This window comes from Bactrocera neohumeralis, unplaced genomic scaffold (genome assembly GCF_024586455.1).
Source record: "Bactrocera neohumeralis isolate Rockhampton unplaced genomic scaffold, APGP_CSIRO_Bneo_wtdbg2-racon-allhic-juicebox.fasta_v2 cluster10, whole genome shotgun sequence".
Lineage (NCBI taxonomy): Eukaryota > Metazoa > Arthropoda > Insecta > Diptera > Tephritidae > Bactrocera > Bactrocera neohumeralis.
Window position 1 is genome coordinate 16,032,051 of NW_026089623.1, and position 21,095 is coordinate 16,053,145.

Sequence of the window (21,095 nt, forward strand, 5' to 3'; positions counted from 1 at the left end):
TTCACAAAACGGTTGTTTGTAAGTCCTAAAACTAAAAGAGTCAGATATAGGGTTATATACCAAAGTGATCAGGTGACGAGTAGAGTCGAAATCCGGATGTTCGTCTGTCCGTCCGTCCGTCTGTCCGTCCGTCCGTCCGTGCAAGCAGTAACTTGAGTAAAAATTGAGATATCATGATGAAACTTGGTACACGTATTCCTTGGCTCCATAAGAAGGTTAAGTTCGAAGATGGGCAAAATCGGCCACTGCCACGCCCACAAAAATGGCGGAAACCGAAAACCTATATAAAGTGTCATAACTAAGCCATAAATAAAGATATTAAAGTGAAATTTGGCACAAAGGATCGCATTAGGTAGGCTCATATTCGGACGTAATTTTTTTGGAAAAGTAGGAGCGGCCCCGCCCCCTACTAAGTTTTTTGTACATATCTCGGAAACTACTATAGCTATGTCAACCAAACTCTACAGAGTCGTTTTCTTCAGGCATTTCTATATACAGTTCAAAAATGGACGAAATCGGATAATAACCACGCCCACCTCCCATACAAAGGTTATGTTGAAAATCACTAAAAGTGCGTTAATCGACTAACAAAAAACGTCAGAAACACTAAATTTTACGGAAGAAATTGCAAAAGGAAGCTGCACTCAGGCTTTTTTTCAAAATTGAAAATGGGCGTGGCCTCGCCCACTTATGGACCAAAAACCATATCTCAGGAACTACTAGACCGATTTCAATGAAATTCGGTATATAATATGTTCTTAACACCCTGATGACATGTATGAAATATGGGTGAAATCGGTTCACAACCACGCCTTCTTCCAATATAACGCTATTTCGAATTCCATCTGATGTCTTCTCTGTATAATACGAGTATATAAATTAGGAACCAATGATGATAGCGGAATGAAACTTTACACAAATACGGTATTTGAAAAATATGTAAATGAATGATAATGAAATCTCGATTATCACTTTATCGTGCAAGAGTATAAAATGTTCGGTGACACCCGAACTTAGCCCTTCCTTACTTTTTTTTGCACGTTTGTTCACATGCATTTTTATATACATATAAATTTTTTCGTTTTTGCCAACTTTTGTCACCATCGGTTTTTGTTCACAGTTTTCACAGTTCTCTTTTTTATTCCAAATTTTTTGTCAGTACTGTTTTCTTTTCGTTTTGTCACCAACGGTTTTGTTTTTTTTGTTTTTGTCACCACCGTTTTGTTCGTTTGCTAACTTTTTCACTACTGTTTTTTTTCTAATTAGTTTAGTTTTAATTAGTTTATTTCTAATTTTGTTACCGCGTAACTGTGATTAATTTGTTACCGCGTGACCGTGATTATTTTATTAACACGTGACCGTAGTTATTTTGTCACCACTAGTGCCGTCCGGTACGGCTCGAAGGACCATGTGAATTTTGTTAATAGAATAAATTCACGGCACTCACTTTTAATGCGATTGAAGTCGATAACGTTCGAAAAAATGATAAATTGGTCGGTTGCGTATACGCGCACGGATCGATCGAGAAAGAGGCTCGGCGCCGTCCGCCAGTCCCTTCTGTTAATTGTGTTCGGTGTCCTCGGGTGTGTGGTGTATATGATGCAGGTGTGTTATATTATGTGGGGAGTCAGAAGCTCATTTAGCCGGGATCTAATATCAATTTTAAATGAAGACTAACTCTTTTATTTGTATTTGTCTTGTTTTGTCCAACTCTTTCAATAGTCATAGATTCTTTACTGGAAGATTTAATTTATTTTTCAATTCTTTGGGTATGAGGTGAACTTGAGACCCATTATCTAATAAGGCTCGTGCCTTTATTATTTTTCCATCACGACCTTTTATACCAACAATTGCTGTGGTTAGCAGGACATGTTTAGAATCATTTTTTAATCTCCCATTTGCTTTAAAGGATTTATCTTTGTGGAACCATAAACCTCTTAATTTAGTTTTTAAAATACACATTTTATACGTGTCTGAAACATTTTGAGAGACTACGAGTTGCTCAAACAATTCTTTAAAAGTATGCCACTGAGCGTAATCTCCTGAAAAAATGGGAATGTCAACTTGAGGCAACGTAAAATTGGCATCATTTTTTTGTTAATAGATTTTAATTCCGAGTTTGTAAAATCTATTTCTTAAATCATATAACTTACTTAATAACTCTTCATTTTCGTGCTGGCTAATAAATTCAAGCACAGTATCACTTTAAAGCACTTTTAAGCACTTTTTCTATAAGTTTCTCTACGCTGTCTAGAGAGCATAAGTATTTCGTTTATTTCGCAGTCTTCAAATTTTTTCTAATTCTGTTAATAAGAACTGAAGCCTGCGAACTATTTTCTTGATTTATAGCAATCAATTCGCTTAAATTGGCGTACGCTGTCAAATAAGGTACCTACCGTCCCTTCTACGTCATTTTTAAAATAATTATTTTAATAATAATTTTTATTTTTGGGATCTTTGGACACTTCTAAATGGTTTTGTTGAAACTCTGACCATTTTTTGTACAAACTATCTTGGAGTTTTTCTAAATTTCCTAAATCTTTACGCAACTAAGGTGTTAAATCGGTACACAGCTGTCATAAACAAACTGGTTGCCAGATGTCGCTCATATTTGGCATAGAATTAGGGACAGCTATAGCAACTTAGCCAAAAGCATTGTTTTGGAATATCATTAACCAATGGAATTTAAGTTACAATTTCTTTTTATTTTTATGTCACAATATATATCGTTCTAAATTTATTTGCGGCAATACGGTTGTTGCTGTCCGTAGCTGTTCCTGTCCGTAGCTAGTGCAGAACGCAGTTCTTCTAATTAAAACTTACCAAAACATACCTTCTTTCTAAAATATGTAAAGAAATAGTGACAGGCTTGGCAACATAATAATTTGAAAATGAAGTGGCACAATCTCTTAACATTGAAACAGTCGTGTCTAATTTTTTAAAATTAAAAGAACGAAAATATTTAAAAAATTAACAGCTTATTGTAGTTCTTATTAAAATATTGTTTTTTTATAATTATGGCTCCTTTTACGGGCTTCAACCTAACTTCATTTTTGTTGAAGTTAGAAATTCGGTATTATCGATATCAACTCAACCCCTTACTGTTCTGTTCTGTTGAAGTCTTTTCACAACTTCAACTTTTTTTTGGTATTACGGTTGTCAACACTGTGTCAGTGCGGACTAGTCATCAAAAAATCAATTGCGTTTATTTGGAAAAAATATTTTAATCAATTATTTTGTATATGTACACAAGAGGAGAAAAATCCCGAAGCTGGCAGAGACAGGCTCAAATTTCAAACAGCAAATATAATATCAGGTGTTTCTTAAATTTATAATTTACTAGCGGCCCAGAACGTGCTTCGCTACGTATAAAGTATAAAGTGAAACTTAAAGATTCAGTACAGGTACAGGGTCAGCATATCTATTTCGTGCATTACGGTCACGCTGCGACGCATTATTTTTTGCGCGTTCATCTGTAGTCTGTGATCGGCCACTCACCATATAATAGAATTTCACTTTTTATATGTATAGATTAAACAAGTAAGTAACAAGTGTATGCCAGATACATAAATAAATACGTTGAGCGGAACATTTCTTATCCCTAAAGCGGCAACTTTACGTAAAACATTTCGAGTTCTAAAATTAGTACGAAACAAAAAGAAATGCAAGACAAATTGCATTTGGCAATATTTATTTTAAATAAATAAAAAAACAAACCAGTAAGGAAAGGCTAAGTTCGGGTGTCACCGAACATTTTATACTCTCGCATGATAAAGTGATAATCGAGATTTCATTATCCGTCATTTACATATTTTTCAAATAATCAGTAATTTTTGTAAAACCATATAATAGAATTTCACAAAGTGGTTATTAGCTTCGAATTTTATTACTCCACAAGGTATGAATAATATGTATGTATAATATATATATAATATATTGAGTTAAGTAAGCGGAAGGATTTACAATTTATTTGTGCACATATGTAAAAATATAAAAAAAACTTAATTATAACCAGATGTTCGCGAAAAAAGGGTAGCCAAAAACGGAATCGGTCTGTTCGGATGGATGTCGAATCGCCAGAGTGCCTTTTTGATCAGTTGTCTGTCCTTTTGTACTTTGGTTCGGCGAAAGTAGATGATGGTGTGTGATGTCATTGTGTGTGTGTTAGAGCGTGGTGTGCAGCGAAGAAAATGATGATGAGTGTGGGGAATGTGGCGTACCAATGTTGCATACCAGGATGTGTGGGATGGTGTTGACGGGCAGAAGTGGGAAGGCTGATACCCATTTAGCCATCCTGGCCCCCCTAGGCAAAGTTTTAGCCTAGTAGTCGCTGGAGTTGTTGCAACGTAGCTACCACGTTGCTGAGACCGGTTGGACGGCGCGTTTGTGGCCTAGTACGCTGCCGTCGTGTTACATTGTGGTGGTGTCGCGGACGCGAGTCATCCGGAGTAGGTATTGGCCTTCGCGGTTGCTGTCGGTTTGAACGTCTTTTACCCCCGCTGGTTGCGTGGGGCAGAGTGTCGCCCTGTCTCGGGGCTAGTAATACGGTGCAGCATAGTGTGGTGCGGAAGCATACACATTTGGCACACATAGCCGGACGTACACTCCTGTGTTGTATGAGTAGGCGACAGGCAACTCAGGCAATGGCCATGGGCCCGGGCAACCTGCTGGCGTTGTTGAGGTGGCATCCCTTTAAATATGCCGCAGCGTGGCAACCTGTGAGGACGACAACACAGAGGACATCGGATGCGAGGTACCTCATTCTGTTGCGACGTCGGAGTTGCTCGGATTGCATTGCGTGCAGCGGTTGACGGCATTGTTGCCGTGATGGTTCGCGGAGCTGGTGTTGGGACAGCCCCAGGGCGTGGAACGTGGACAGCCGAACGGACGGTTGGCATTGGTGCTGTTGCCGCATCGATATCCATATTTATCTATAGAAGAGGTTATCGTCATTAGATATTTGTTAAATATAGTAGTGAACTATGTTGCCACGTGGTGTGGCATGAGTGGGTCGTCATGTGGATCGACCCTTTTACGTTATTTTTGGTATTTAATAAATTATTGTTTGTGATATATTTGGCGGTTTTTATCGGTTTATTGTTTACGGTTTATATATCGGTTTTTTCGGCGGTTGGCAAAAAACATAGTTTAACGACCGGCCTGGTTAGTGTTCCAGTTTGCGTGCGGAGATCGACTACGCGAATATGACCGTCGGAGCTGTAGTAAAGCTTCTCTATGCGGCCAAGCCGCCATTCGGTAGGGGGGAGACAATCGTCATTGATCAAGACACAATCTCCAAGCTGAGGCGCTTTTTCTGGTGTTTTCCACCGGTACCTTCTGTGGAGGTCCTTTAAATAATCTTCTTTCCATCGGCGACTGAATTCATGATGGAGAATTTTAATTCGTTCCCATCTGTTTAATAAGGAGAGCGTCTCCACGCCTGGCTCAGGTGTGGCCAGGATGGGCGCTCCTTTAAGAAAGTGGCCGGGAGTTAGTGCTGTTAAGTCTGAGGGATCTTGCGAGAGAGCTGCGAGAGGCCGTGAGTTGAGAACGGCTTCGATTCTAGTTAACAAGGTCGTGAATTCTTCATAATTGAATTTATAGTTGCCAGCTAGCTTCTTGAAATGAGTTTTGAAGCTTTTTACAGCTGATTCCCATAAACCGCCCATATGAGGGGCGCTTGGGGGGATGAACTGCCAATTGATACCTTGCGGAGCGTATTTTTGGACAATGTCAGGTGAGACTTGTTTCATGAAATCTACAAACTGTTTTTCTGTAGCTCGTTGTGCTCCGATAAATGTTTTGCCATTATCGCTCATTATTTTTGCTGGAAAGCCACGTCGTCCGACGAAGCGGGCAAATGCCGCGAGAAAAGCCTCCGTCGTCAGATTAGTACACAGCTCAAGGTGTACTGCTTTTGTCGTGAAACAGACAAAGACAGCCACGTAGCCCTTCATTAGGGTGGGAGATCTTAGCATGGACGCCTTTATCATAAAAGGCCCAGCAAAATCGACACCTGTGGTGGTGAAGGGCAGAGCGAAATTGCAGCGTTCAGGTGGAAGTGCTGCCATAATCTGGGTTCGCATTTTCTGCTTATGCATAGTGCAGATCTTGCACATGAAAATGCACTTCTTTATTTGGGGCTTAAGTCGGGGTATATACAATTCTTGGCGAACCATATGTTGCATGAGGCGATGTTCGGCATGGAGCATTAGTATGTGGATATATGCGATGAATAAGGTGGCAAATGGACACCTCTCAGGTATAATTATAGGGTGGCGTTCATTATATGTTAGGCTTGAATTTGCAAGCCGACCATTCGCACGAAGCAGACCTTTCGTGTCTAGAAATGGATTTAATACTAAGAGTGAGCTCTTTTTATCAATCGGCTTCAGTTCTCTTAATAATGATATGTCGCGGCTGAAGTAGCGCGTTTGGGTTGATGTGATAAGGGCGATTTTTGCGTTTTGCAAGTCTTGGTGCGTCAAAGTATCGCATTGGGGATAGGTTGCCCCTTTAACTTTATGCTTGAGTCGCTCTATGAATCTGAGCATATAGGCGACTACTCTGAGCGCTCGGGGGAACGATGAGAATCGTTCAAGGATGTCAGTATCATCCAGGGTTGTATGATAAGTGTCGATTTTTCGACTTTCTGGGGCAATTATGTTGCGCATGGGCGATTGTGGCCAAGAATCGGGAGATTCTGTTAACCATCGGGGGCCATTCCACCAGAGGGTGGAGGTGGCGAGATGCAGAGGTTTGCATCCTCTTGTACCTAGATCAGCAGGATTGTCAGCACTGGCTACGTGTCGCCAAGTGGCTGATCCTACTAGGTCAAGTATTTGAGAAGTTCTGTTGGAAATATATGTTTTCCACGCATGTGGTGGTTTTTCCAACCAGGCTAGAACTATTTCGGAATCGGACCATAGATATAACTTGTATTTTGCCATGTTCAAGTGAGTCTGCACCATGGAGACTAGCTTGGCTAATAGCAGAGCGCCACAGAGTTCAAGTCGTGGTAGACTTATCGTTTTTAGCGGTGCGACTTTTGCTTTTGCCGCCAGTAGGTGGCTTGTGGTGGCAATATCGCTTTGTGTGCGCACATAAATAGTGGCACAATATGCCTTTTCAGAGGCGTCGCAGAAGCCGTGTAGTTCCACTTTGTATTCGGGGGAATAGTTTACCCACCGTGGAATTTGTATCTGCGAAATGTCTTTTAGGTTATTAGCAAACTGGGACCATTTTTCTAAGCGAAGAGGCTTCACTTGTTCGTCCCAGTCGGTTCCGTCTAGCCATAATTCTTGAATCAGGATTTTCGCTTGTATCATAATTGGCGAAAGCCATCCTGCGGGGTCGAAAAGTTTTGCCACCGAGGATAAAATCTGTCTTTTTGTGATGGCTGATAATGCGGATATGGACTCTGTCGTGTATGAGAACTGGTCAGATATCGCATTCCATTGTATGCCCAGTGTTTTTGTTGTACTTTCCTTTTCAAATATAAGGAAATTAGTATCCAACAAATGGTCTTTAGGAATATTTTTTAAAATATTTGGGTGATTGGCTGTAATCTTTTTTAAAGGAAACCCTGCGGTATTGAGGGCATTTATTACCTGTGATAAGGTATCGTATGCTAGTGGAAGACTGTGGCTTCCAGACAGGATATCGTCAACATACGTCTGTGTTTTTAACACTTGTGTTGCCAGAGGAAATTCTGACTTTGTGTTTTCTGCCAGTTCGTGGAGTGTACGAATGGCTAAGTATGGAGCACAGTTTACGCCAAAGGTTACTGTTTTTAATTTAAAGTCGCGTAGTGGACTATTGGCAGATTTTCGGAAAATAATTCGCTGAAAATCTTGATCATCTTTATGTACGAGTATTTGTCGATACATTTTTTCGACATCCCCATTGAATACGTATTTGTATATACGCCAGTTCAATATGAGGAGCATTAGATCTGGTTGGAGTGTGGGTCCCGTAAATAGAATGTCATTTAGGGAATTCCCCGAGCTAGTGGTTCTGGAGGCATTGAAGACAACTCTGACTTTTGTTGTTTTTTTGTCAGGCTTTACTACTGCATGATGTGGCAAGTAGAAAGAGTAATATTTGCCTCTTATGATTTTTTCACATGGGCTTACTTCCTCCATGTGGTCTAAATGGAGGTATTCTTCTAAGACACCATCATAATCTTGTTTGAGCTCACCTTTTCTAAGTAGGTTTTTTTCCATACTTAGAAACTGCTGTATTGCAGAGGTGCGAGAGTGACCTAAGGCGAGTGTGTCTGGAAATTGTTGTTTTAGTGGTAGTCGTACGACATACCGACCATTAGCTGATCTAGTAGTTGTGGCTTTATAAAAGTCTTCACAATACTGATCTTCTGGTGTTGCGATCGAAATGGGGGGGAGCTCTTCTAACTCCCAAAATTTCCTTAATTGTGAATTAAGGTATTCGTTGGATATTTCTTCAACTTCAGTTGTCATGGTAGAAACTGTTTCAGTAACTAGTCCACTTAGTATCCAACCGAAGATAGTGTTTTGAGCTAGAAGGGTGTTTGAGATTTTTTCAACACCTTCTAGTATAATTTGCGGTATAAGGTCGCTGCCTATTAGGATGTCTATTTGAGCTGGCTTGTTGCAGTTGGGATCTGCTAGAGTCAGGTGTGAAATTTTATCCCAATGCTTGCTATTTATTTGATAGCTTGGAAGCATGTTTGTTAGTTGCGGTAAGACAATAGCATTTGCTTGAATGCGCTTATCCGCTTGGGGGGAAATTAGGGTAATGGGGCATATTTTGTTAGAGTTTTGTACTACTCTTCCGCCCATTCCCGTAATTTCAAATTTTGCTGGCCTTGTTGGCAATTTTAATTTATTTTGTGCCTTAGACGCTATAAAGGATCGTTGTGATCCTTGGTCTATTAAGGCTCTAAGTTTAAACAGTTCTCCTCTGTGTTCGATGGAGACCACTGCTGTTGGTAGTAATACCTTACTTTGATTCTCGCTGTGTAGCGTTTGAGTTTTTAATGCCTTTGAGCAGCATGGTGTCTCTTGGCAAATTTCGAGATTTTGTGTTTCGGGAGTTGCTGTTGCAACTAAACCCGTGGCTTTTCTTGAGAATGCGTTACTTTGAGGTGTATTGGGAGACATGTTGTAATGTAACATGGAATGATGTCTTTTATGACAATATACGCAGTTGAATTTGCTTTCGCAATTAGTAAGATTGTGCGCGTGGGACAAGCAGTTTGTACAGAGTCTTTTTGACCTGACAAAGTTGTTCCTTTCGTTTATATTTAATTTTTTAAACTTCTCGCAAGTTTTGAGTTTATGCCCTCCTGTACATAGTTCGCATGACGTATATTTGTTCTGTTCAGATGTGAACGATTGTGCTTTGAAAAAGCTTCTATTTAAATTGTTGTTGTTATTGACTTGGGGTCTATTAAAGCTTCTGTTTAGGTCGTGTTGAACGTTTTTAGTTCTGACTGTTTTTTTATCTACCCTTTCCGCAATTTCATATTGGGTAGTTAAGAAATCTTTCATTTGCTGCCACGTTGGGCAGTCTCTTCTTGATGAGAGCGATTGCTCCCATAGAAGTAATGATTTTTCTGGTAATGCTGCGGTGCATATGTTTACCAGAATAGGGTCCCAGTTGTCTGTGGGAACATTTTGTGTCGATAGAACCGACAAACAATTTGAAACAGTGGATTCTAATTTTATGAATTCTTCACTTGTTTCTTTTTGAATTTTCGGCAAGTTCATGAGCATGGTTACTTGCTTGTCGACCAATATTCTTTTGTTTTCATATCTTGCTTTCAGAGCTTCCCAAGCCAAATTGAAATTGTCATCACTTAATGCGAACTGTTTTACTATTACGCCTGCTTGACCTTTTGTTTTGTATCGGAGATGATACAATTTTTGCGCTTGTGATAATTTTGGATGGTTTATGTACACGGCTGTAAACATGTCCCGGAAGGACGGCCATTGTTCATAACCTCCATGAAATATTTCCGTATCACACGCTGGCACTTTGAGATGAATGCCTGTTGCCTCTTGGGCTTGCACTTGTGGTAACTCTACTCTACTGTGGGGAGTAGGTGCAATTGACTTTATAAGTTTTAATTGATCTGCGATCATAATTTTTGTGTCTTCATACTGGTCTAAGCAGTTTTCAAATTTGGCGTATGCAGAAGATTTAAAGTTTTCTGGTAGATCTGAATCGTCAGTATCTACAATTGTGTCATATGCAGCTTGGAGACGTGTCCAAAAATTTTCAAGCGTTTGGCTTTTTATTTCTAGCGCCGATTCAGAATTGTCTTGAATCGGCGAGGCAAATCGAGTGCAGTATTTTATTAGACAGTCACTCTCAGAAATGAATTTAGAGTATGATATGTCTTTCCCCCTCTTTTGTTTTGTAGCACCTTGCTTAGAGCGTGTAGCTTCTGCAGGTGTACATGGACTCTTATCGTCAGAAATCATTTTGGGAATTTTCAAGAATTGAGATGTTTTAGATTCTTTTGAATCTATATTCATTTAGAAATGTAAAATTGTAAAATATTTGTATATATTTTCTTTCAGTGTATACTGAGAACTTTATTAACCGAAAACTGTTTTATGTAAATAAGAGTTTTTTATTTCCGATAAAATTAATAAAATCCGCGTTTATAGTTTTTATTACTCGCCGTTGTATTTATTTGCGTTTATGTTTATTATTATTATTATTATTATTATTATTAATATAATATAATTTATTATAATAGTATATATATATATATATATATATATATATATATATATATATATATATTTTTGTTTTATGTATTGCGAGTATTTATTATCTTCTGGATTTATTGGTATGCCCTCGTACGTATCTGACGCAATACCTTTTGTATATAAGCATGTATGTGCGATTTTATGTGCTTATGCTTTCGTGTTATATGCACTTCTCTTGTTCTTTTTCACGAAGAGAGGAATTCTATTAAAATTTGTTTGCCTGTTAGGACTTTGAATATACTCGTATGTATGTAATATATGGTTTAAGTATATAAACCTGTATTTCTTCAGAAGAAAAAATTGGTATAAAAAGTTTATTTTTGCGAAATATTGCAATACTTTTTTATAGTTTTGATTCTTATTTTTAATTGTTCAATTATATCCTCTTTGTGGGATATATGTATAGACGTTTTTACATACAGATAAGAGCAGGCCGCATATATATCATATGTATGTATGTCTGTTTTTTTATTATTTTCGCGGCAGAATAAACAGAAGAAAAGAGAAACTGTAATGTGCAGGTATTTAACCTCTGCACTTAAATGTAAGTATATGTATGTATATAAATAATTTAACGTATGTGCTAATGTATATTAACAGTGATATTTATATAGTTGTATGTATATATGTATGTTTATATTCTCTCTCTCTTTGATGCTTTATTAAGAATTTTTTATTGCGCTTATTGCTTAGTTTGAGCAATCGCGCGTTCTGCTTTAGGAAGCAGAGGGAGTATTGCCGGAAATTTACAAGTAAACACTTGAATACTGAGATAATATTCTCGTTTTGGTGAGAGTTTGCATAAACAAAGGTAAGTATACGTGGGCGGTATAATACCAAATTTTGCCCACCTTTTTTTTTTTTTTTTTTTTTACTTTTTTTTTTTTTTTTTTTTTACTACCGGTTTTTTAATTTATACCGTATACGAAGTATTTTATATCCGTTTTTAAAAAAAAAACGTTGCTTAATGCTTAAACGGTTTGATATTCAACCGTAGTTACTAGCATACATACATATATACATAAATCAAAACCAAAAAATGGAAACGATACAACTCACTTTGATTTCCCTTAGGGATTTTTGGGTTGTACCGATCAGTGAGTTTGTTGTCCAATTCCTCCTCTTCGTTGTATGCCAGTTCTTTCTCCTTTCTCTTATCTGCTTTTTTTCCTTTTTTTGTTTTTTGATTCTTGTTAGAACTCGCGCCCGTATAAATTATTGTAAGTGTGTTTGTTTTTTAGTTAGTTTTATATGTTTAATTTAGTTCGCGCCCGTTTGGTTTCTTTTTGGTGATTTTGTTTTCCTTTTATTAGGTGAGATATGTATTCTCTATTTTGTGCTTTTGTGTACCAAGCACTTTCTACTGCTGTTGACACTTTCTCTAGATTCTTGTTAGAAATCGCGCCCGTATACTTTATTATAAGAGTGTTGGGTTTTAAGTTAGTTTTATATGTTTAATTTGGTTCGCACCCGTTTGTTTTTATAACCAGCCAGCACTTAACGTATTTTGTTTTTTCACCAAACTTGACTTTATGTTTTTCCACACCGTATTACATTTAACTATTATTATATTATTATTTTTTTTTTTTTTTTGCTTAAGTTTTCGGTCACTGTCACCATGTATTATTGTATATGTATATATTTTTTTTCTAAATTTCCGTAGTGCCTTTCTTTTAGGCTCGAAGGACCATGTATTTTTGTACGTGGCACCTTTTTCGCACTCACCATATAATTTCCCCCAACTTGTTATTAAAAATAATTCGTTTGCACTTCACTTCAAGTGGTTATTAGTTTCGAAATTTATTATTTCACAAGGTATAAAATATATGTCTTTGAATTTAGCAAGCGGAAGGAACGTTAAAATTTATTTATGAACATATGTAAATATATAAAAAAACTTAATGTTAACGAGATGTTCGCGAAAAAAAGGTAGCCAAAAACGGAATCGTGTTGATCGGATGGATGTCGAATCGCCAGAGTGTTTTTTGATCAGTTGTCTGTCCTTTTGTACTTTTGTTCGGCGAAAGTAGATGATGGTGTGTGATGTCATTGTGTGTTGTGTGTGTGAAAATGATGAGTACCAATGTTGTCAGGATGTGTGGGATGGTGTTGTGTGTGTGTTAGAGCGTGGTGTGTATATATTAGCGAAGAAAATGATGATGAGTGTGGGGAATGTGGCGTACCAATGTTGCATACGCCCATTTTCAATTTTTAAAAAAACCCTGGATGCAGCTTCCTGATGTGTGGGATGGTGATATCTAAATTTTTACTCAAGTTACAGCTTGCACGGGCGGACGGATAGACGGACGGACAGACAGACATCCGGATTTCAACTCTACTCGTCACCCTGATCACTTTGGTATACATAACCCTATATCTGACTCTTTTAGTTTTAGGACTTACAAGCAACTGTTATGTGAACAGAACTATAATACTCTCCCTAGCAAATTTGTTGCGAGAGTATAAAAATTTAATACGTCATGAAAAAAACTGACACATACGAACGCCAAACCCTTTTAGGGTTTTACTATGCTGACCTAGTACCATCACCCTGACTTGGAATTTCTCACCCCCCAGATTAGCTGTTGTACTGTGAAATTTATAAGGTCATAAAAAAAAGCTGACACATACGAACGCCAAACCTTTTGAGGGTTTTACTATACTGACCTAGTACCATCACCCTGACTTGGAAATTCTCACCCCCCAGATTAGCTGTTGTACTGTGTAATATAACCAAACATTTCATCTCTCACGAGGATCGCAGCCAATAATTCAACAATCATCATTTGAAGAAACCGAATAAATTTAAGGCACTAAATACTAAATATGTACATAGACCCCGGTCTTTATTCACGACTTTTTGCCAGATATATAGTTTTGAAATTCAGGGAGAAATATGTATCTTATTTTTGGTAAAGAAATGTTATAGTACCGAAACTGGATAGAATCGGGTTAATATATATTCTAGATCTCTTATACTTCTAAGAAAAGTTATGCCGAATTTGTCGCGGTGTCGCGGCGCAACCGCCTTAAACTTAACAACTGATACTTAAGCAATGAATCTTAGTTTCTAATACAAATGGTCGATCAATATTGACCGTTACAATGATGGCTGCTGATGGACGCTTCGTTCGTTAACAGCTGAGTTAAAGTGTTGCCATCTGGACGGCATATTATTCGTTCAGTGACAATACTGCCACCTGTCCTACATATTATTTCCTCCTACAATGGGCCGTCCTTACCTATTATTCGACCTCGAATAATTAAGTCCACCTTTTCATGTTTTCTGCCATCGTAGTGGTATTTTTTGGTTCTTCCGTATTTGCTACTTTGTCAACCTCGTACCTGTCATGATTTAGTTTGGCGACTACCCTGTGCGGGTCTAAATACTTCGGTCGTAAGAAAAACTGAGTTTTCTTAATAGCTACCAATTCTCCTATGTTGTATTCACGGCTTTCTTTCCTTTTTTGATTAAATGTCTTACAGTTCTCTTTTTGTATTTTTTCTATATTTTCATGAGCGTTCTTTCTTAATGAATCACGTTCTAAATTCAATTCCTCTATTTCGAGATCTTTTAAAATTTCATGTAAGTCTGGATAATCTACTACTCGCATGTTTAGTCCTGTAAGAATTCTAAAAGGTGATATTTTCGTACTGCGTGGTGCAGTGTTATTTAAAATTTGTTGTACTTTTGCAACGTGGTTGTACCACTGGGTTGGGTTACCTTGACATTTCTTAGACAGCATTGAAACAACGGTTCTGTGAACGCGTTCTACCTGTCCGTTGCCCCGCGGAACACCGGTTGCGATCAACAGGTGTTGTATGCCCTCCTTCGTGCAGTACTCGTTAAACGCTTTTGACGTAAAAGCCGCTCCTCTGTCCGTTACAATCCGTTTCGGGTTGCCGAAAACTGAGGATTGTTTCTTTAATTTATTGATTACCTCTTCCACCTCGGTTGATTTCGTTGGGTACAACCAAACGAATTTCGAAAATGCGTCCACTATGACTAAACTATGATTATACTTTTTCCGTGTTTCGGTTAATGGACCCACATCGTCAATATGGTAAGTGAATACTTAATGGTTCACAAGTTTTGCCGATTGGTGTCAACAAGCCCTCTTTCTTACCCCTTTTTGCGTCTATTACTATGCACTCTACACACGAAGTTACTACATTTTGTACTTTTTTGCTCAAGTTTGGTATATAATAATTTCTTTCTACTAGCTCCTGTGTTCTTTTTGCTGCAAAATGACCCTGCCTATGTGCTAACTTTATAATTTCTTCTTCCATACTGGATGGTACTACCAACAATTTCTTTACAGAGTCATTGTAAAGTAAGTCATTTCTTAAAAAAAATTCTCATATGATTCTACTTCCACAATTTTCCGCACTGCTCTTATCCAGTCATCCTGCATTTGCGCCTCTTTTATCCTAAACTTTAACGAGTCTTCTACTAATAAGCAGTAAGCACGACTAAGAGCATCTACTTGTCTCATGCGAATTCCAGACCTATGTTCAACCACATAATTATATTCTTGTAAGTACATTGCCCACCTCATGATCCTGTCTGGTACGTCTTCTTTCTTGACTGTCATAGCGAAAACGTTACAACCGCTAACTATTTTAAACTGAATATCTCTTAAGTATATACGCCATTTCTGTAATGCTTTTATAGCTGCAAGAACCTCAAGTTCAAAAGCACTATATTTTTCTTCCGCCCTTGTTGTTTTACGACTCATGTATTCGATGGGATGTAACAGATTATCTTCTGCATCTCTTTGTAGTAAGATTGCGCCGTAACCAAATTTTGACGCATTAGCATGCACCTCTGTTTCTGCATGTGGATTGAAAAGATTCAATGCGGGCGCATTTACTAACGCACGCTTCAGCTCTTGAATGGCTAAGAGTTGTTCTTCCCTCAAACCAAACTTTTCGTCCTAACGAAGCATATCTGTTAGCGGCTTCGCATTAACTGCATAATATTGGATGAGACGCCTGAAATATGAAGTTAAACTTAAGAATTGTTGTAATTCTTTCTTTCTAGTTGGTACTGGAAATGCACTGACTGCCTTAGTCTTCTCTTCTGATGGCAAAATTGTCCCGTTCTCCACAATGAACCCCAAAAAATTAATATTCCTCTTTAGAATTTGGCCTTTCTCCCATCTAATAAGATGGTGAAGACTCTTGCACCCTGTAATCTGTCTAACGTTTCGTTCACCACTGTCATAGGAAAATTGTCCCTGATTATTTTTTCGTTTATCTTGCGATAATCACAACAAAACCGTTTTGCTCCCTTTTTTCTTTGTAACTAACACAACTATCCTGAATAATACCCTCGTTAAGCATACGCGCTACCTCCTCATCAATACATTTTTGATCCGCCTGCGACACTCTACGTGGCCCCTGAAATATCGGTTTCTCATCCTTTAATAACAATTTCATTTGTACTGGTGTTCTACTCGACTTCCTAGGATAATAGCTATTAATCCAACTGCTTACTACTTTAGCCTCGTCTATCGGCAGATGCGATAGATCCACTTTATCTGACTCCTCAGACATTGCCGTTCCAATTGAAGACAATACCCTAAAGTCTTTGCTTAACCCATTGTCATTAATGACTTCCGCCCTCGTTTCTAATACCGGTCCGGTAATGTCCTTTTGTTCCTTGAAAACTTCAACTTGACTATTCCCATAGTCTCTTAACTCACGGTGAGTTGACACAAACCCTTCAACATCACCACTTGCACCCCGCTGATTTGACACAAACACTTCAGCATCACTGCATGCACCCTGGTGGACTGACCCAAACTCTTCACCTCCACCACGCGCACCCCCAAGAGATCTCCCCGATCCCTGCGTGCTTCGCTGCCTCCTCAGCAGTCCTCACAAGTTTCCTGAACTCAACACTACCTTCTCTAAAAACTAACTCAACATCGTGAAGTACATCGTTTCCGATCATGGCTGCATACGGAATATCACTTTCCCTAACCACGTGGAATGTTACATTTAATGACAACCCTTCTATTGAAATATCGGCCATAAAGCTGCCTAATGTAGTAAGCACGCCTTTACCTACACCGAACAATTTTTGTTTTTCTCCAATTAGCTTTATATCTCCTAACATCACTAAGGTATCGTACCCATGATACACACAATACATCCTGTATCCACTAGTGCACTGAAGGTCAAAGCATTGATAGTTGCATCAACGAAGATCATTCCACCTTTTCTGGTAGACGTTTCTACTTTGTGATCAATTGTATTTACCCGTTCACTTTTTATCGTCTTATCCCTTTGCTCTTTACACTGATGAGAATAATGCCACTTCTGTTTGCACTTAAAGCAAACGACATTACTAGACCTAGCCTCCGGACAGGCTCTTGCTATATGACCTTCTTTTTCATCGATTCTTTACTCTCTGTAGCGAACCGTTCCACGTATCCTGTGCCTACTGTAGCTTGTACACTTCTAACTTTCTCGTATATGCGGATTTGTTCCTTTAATTCGCTCACCGTTTTGGCTTGATATAACATACTCTTATTTGCTTTAACGTCTGGTATGCCATCCACGAAATACTCTACTACGCTTCTTTCATCTAAAGAGATTTGCTTCCTTAATTCTAAAATGGCATAAAGGTATTCATGAAAACTTTCTTTTGGCTGTTTACGCCGGTTTCTTAATGTTCGATGCACTTCAGACGCACATAATTTTTCCCCACACTCATCGATAAGAGAACGCTTTAAACTAGCCCAATCTCTTTCTCCTTCTAATCCACGTACAAACAATTTCGCTGCTCCCTTAAGTAGTTGTTTAGCGTATACAAATCGTTCTAAATTATTCCAACCGACCGTGTTAGCCATATCATCCAATTCCTCAACCCAGTGACGAACATCGCAAGTATCATCACCAAAAAAATCTGAAACACTGTCTTTAACGTCACGCAACGAAAATGACACCCTTCGCGAATTCGATGGAGCAGCATTTACATCAACGTACAACGAATTTTCCGATTCGTCGTCGCATCCCCCTTCATCTTGCTCATCATCGAAAACAAAATGTTGTAGCAAACGCAGTTGCAACTTCTTTTTCCTACCCGTGACGCACAACCCTCTTAGTTTTTCTTTTAACGTCTCTACCGTCATTACCCTAATGGTTTCAGCGTCCACCTTACAAAATTATTTTTTCTCTTAACTCTTATAAAAATTCAAATTACGGATACGCTTTTACAAATGTAATTATGTTTCTTAGAAGCAAATGTACATTTTGTTTTTTGCTTACAAACTAAAAGCTACACATTCTACTACATTACATCGCAACTGAGTGCAAATAACACACTCTTCTACTCAACTAACTACAAAATCATTATAACTTATCTTAGCTCCCGTTTCTCTGCTGCCGTTGTTCAGCCTTCTACGTGCGCCGCCTACTGCTACGATGCTTTGCTGCCTGCTGCTGCTGCGTTGTTCTGCTACTTAAGCTTTGCTTTGCGCGTCTTATGCGCCCGTCTACGGTTTTGCACCATTATAGCGTACTGGGTACAGTCGCGCACTTAGTACGGTTTTTTGCTTTTACGCCGTTATACAAATTTATCAGGAACTTGGTCCGTGCAACCTTTTGCACCGTTTCAAAATTTTACTGGAAAATGCGTTTACTGCCCGCGATATCGAGCTGGGTACAGTCACTTGCAAATTACCAGAATTCACTACCGCACTGTTAAGTTTTAGGTTCTTTGTACGTACATATATTGTCGTACACTTCAGTATTTTGAACTACTGTCACTAACGTAACTTTCCGATCGTTCCAAAAAAATCTCATAATTTCTTTTCTTATTACTGTTCAATTGGTATTATGTGCTCTTACGGCATTGCACATCTCACTACCAATACACTGTTCTATGCTGACCACTGTAAGCGCACAGGTACAGCCACTCACAAATGTCAATTTCAAAAAAAATGTCTTTAAATTTATATTTTAATGATTTATGTAACCGCACAACACTTTCCGGAGACATCCCGGTTGAGCCCCCAAATGTGGAATTCATTTTAAAAGAAAACCACCGTGTTCTTAATTTAATTCAAATTATTATTTTATTTGTTCGCACTTTAAATTCATGCGGCGGGGCGACCGCCTTAAACAACGTTTCTTTAACAACTGATTCTTACCAACTGAACTTAACAACTGATACTTAAGCAATGAATCTTAGTTTCTAATACAAATGGACGATCAATATTGACTGTTGCAATGATCGCTGCTGATGGACGCTTCGTTCGTTAACAGCTGAGTTAAAGTGTTGCCATCTGAACGGCATATTATTCGTTCAGTGACAATACTGCCACCTGTCCTACCTGACCAATGTCTATAGAGAATACAACCGTCCGAGACCTTTAAATGCCCCGATATACCCTTTATAGTGATTCCCGACTTTCTAGCTGACATTGGACCTACTTAAAGAAAAAAGTGACAAAAAGGAGTCAAAAACTTCAACAGCACTGAAAACTGTCATACTTAAAGTGTGCCACAAATCCCATTGGAATGTGACCTATACAAGTTGGTGTTTTCCATAAAAACCGCCTACAATGATAAGGGGGTCACAACTAATATTAAAATTAGCTTTAGGTTGATATAATAAGTCATACATTTAGAATAAGTTTGGTATTATGTATAAAGAGCTTCTTGACAGTGTCGAAAGTGTGTAAATATTTGCTTATTAAGAGATTTATTTAATTTCTTGTTGGTATTATCTAAATACATATTGTTAAATTGTGTTCCATTAAAAATGTTCTTTAAACTAAACTTAATTTATGACTAGCTCATTTAAAGTCAAAATTTAACATTTTGTTTCCGAGTGTAAAGTGTTTCTGGACAAACTGTATGTGTGAGACATGCCATTAATAATAAACATATACATAAATACCATGTTATCTACAGTAAAATGCATGACCTTTATTTATGTTTTATTTTAGAATTCAACCAGGACATCACCAAATTGCACTTATTTAAAAAGGAATTTATAAATTTAATTAAAGGAATATGTCCTCAGTATCGCAAAACTTAATACCTGTGGAAAAAAAGGAGCAGATTTCTTTATCCCAAAAGTTAACAATTCATGAACAGCATCATCAACTGTATGCTTTGAAATGGAGTGAATTTCAGTCATCTATAGTTAACTGTTTTCAACGATTGCGAGATGAAGAAGACTTTGTGGATGTAACTATATCTTGTGACCAGCGATCATTTGCTGCTCATAGAGTTGTTCTCAGTGCCTGCAGTCCTTACTTTCGTAAATTGTTGAAATCAAATCCCTGCAAACACCCCATTATAATATTACGAGATGTGTACTCAGAACACATGGAATGTCTTCTAAGGTATTTAAATTTAAATCAATCAATAACTACTAATTACAGAGAACCACTTATAATAATTAACTAATGCCAAAACGAAACACAACATAGGTTTTTTTTTCAAATTGTATGAAATTCTTATATACATTTATCAATTATTGTATAAATTTATTCTACAAAATAATTAAAATATAAACAAATTCATTCTTCTAAAAGTTTACACTAAAAAATCAATAATATTAAAAAATTAAATACAAATAGATTTGTATAATTATTATACTTATAAACAGATTCACTAACACTAATCATAAGAGTACAGATCCAAAATCTCAATAAACTAAGGCCATAAGAAATAACATGAAACCCTAAAAAATAATAAATATTTCGGCTATAACTCAGCTATAAGCCCGTAAGCGGTTTTCATGCCAGTAAAGAAGAAGAAGAATCTGCACGATAAACATAATTTAAAATTTATAGAAGTACTAGCTGACCCCGCAGGCGTTTTCTTGCGAGAAATTATGTGTTTTGAAATGAAAAACACTTGAATGTACCATATTTTGTGTTTGAATCATTTATGTGCGATTTTTCTAAATTTTTTTCAATGTAGCGCAGCTTGATAAACAACACCTTTTGTTTTCTGTTCCGGAGCATAAATGTATAGAAAATATGGGTTTCGATTTATGAACACGCCACGTATAGCAGGCCCTGTGAAAACATGGCATTTATAGATTTATGCCACACACTTCTAGCGACTATCCTTGTGTCCTGTTGATTTTCATTTCAAATGTTTTTTTTCCCTGGAAACTGAATAGTTTTGAACTGAAATGGCAAATCGTTCGAACTGAAAAGAATTCGTAGCACCAAGCATTCGGCGCCCTTGTATTCGATAGCTGCATTACAGTCAGTCGGGTTCCATTACATAGTTTCGCCGAATGAAGATTGCGAAACATAACAATGACAGATCCAATTTTGAGACGCAAATGAAAAATGTCTT

The 21,095-nt window shown here is 37.8% G+C and overlaps 2 protein-coding genes across 7 annotated transcripts in view; one reads left to right on the forward strand and one right to left on the reverse strand.

The window, feature by feature from the left end:
* The window catches only part of LOC126765217 (protein abrupt-like), a 299,753-nt gene that overhangs the window by 38,573 nt on the left and 240,085 nt on the right, over positions 1 to 21,095 (forward strand). For all 6 annotated transcript variants that reach the window (XM_050482846.1, XM_050482845.1, XM_050482847.1 and 3 more), the window contains one exon: positions 19,724 to 20,125. In XM_050482846.1, coding sequence (XP_050338803.1) covers positions 19,791 to 20,125 — 335 coding nt within the window. In that variant the 5' untranslated portion in view covers positions 19,724 to 19,790. The remainder of the gene's footprint in view (positions 1 to 19,723; positions 20,126 to 21,095) is intronic.
* Positions 5,109 to 7,334, reverse strand: LOC126765550 (uncharacterized). The gene has a single exon (XM_050483161.1). It carries the CDS (start codon positions 7,326 to 7,328, stop codon positions 5,109 to 5,111), a length of 2,220 nt encoding a protein of 739 aa, XP_050339118.1. The 5' UTR covers positions 7,329 to 7,334.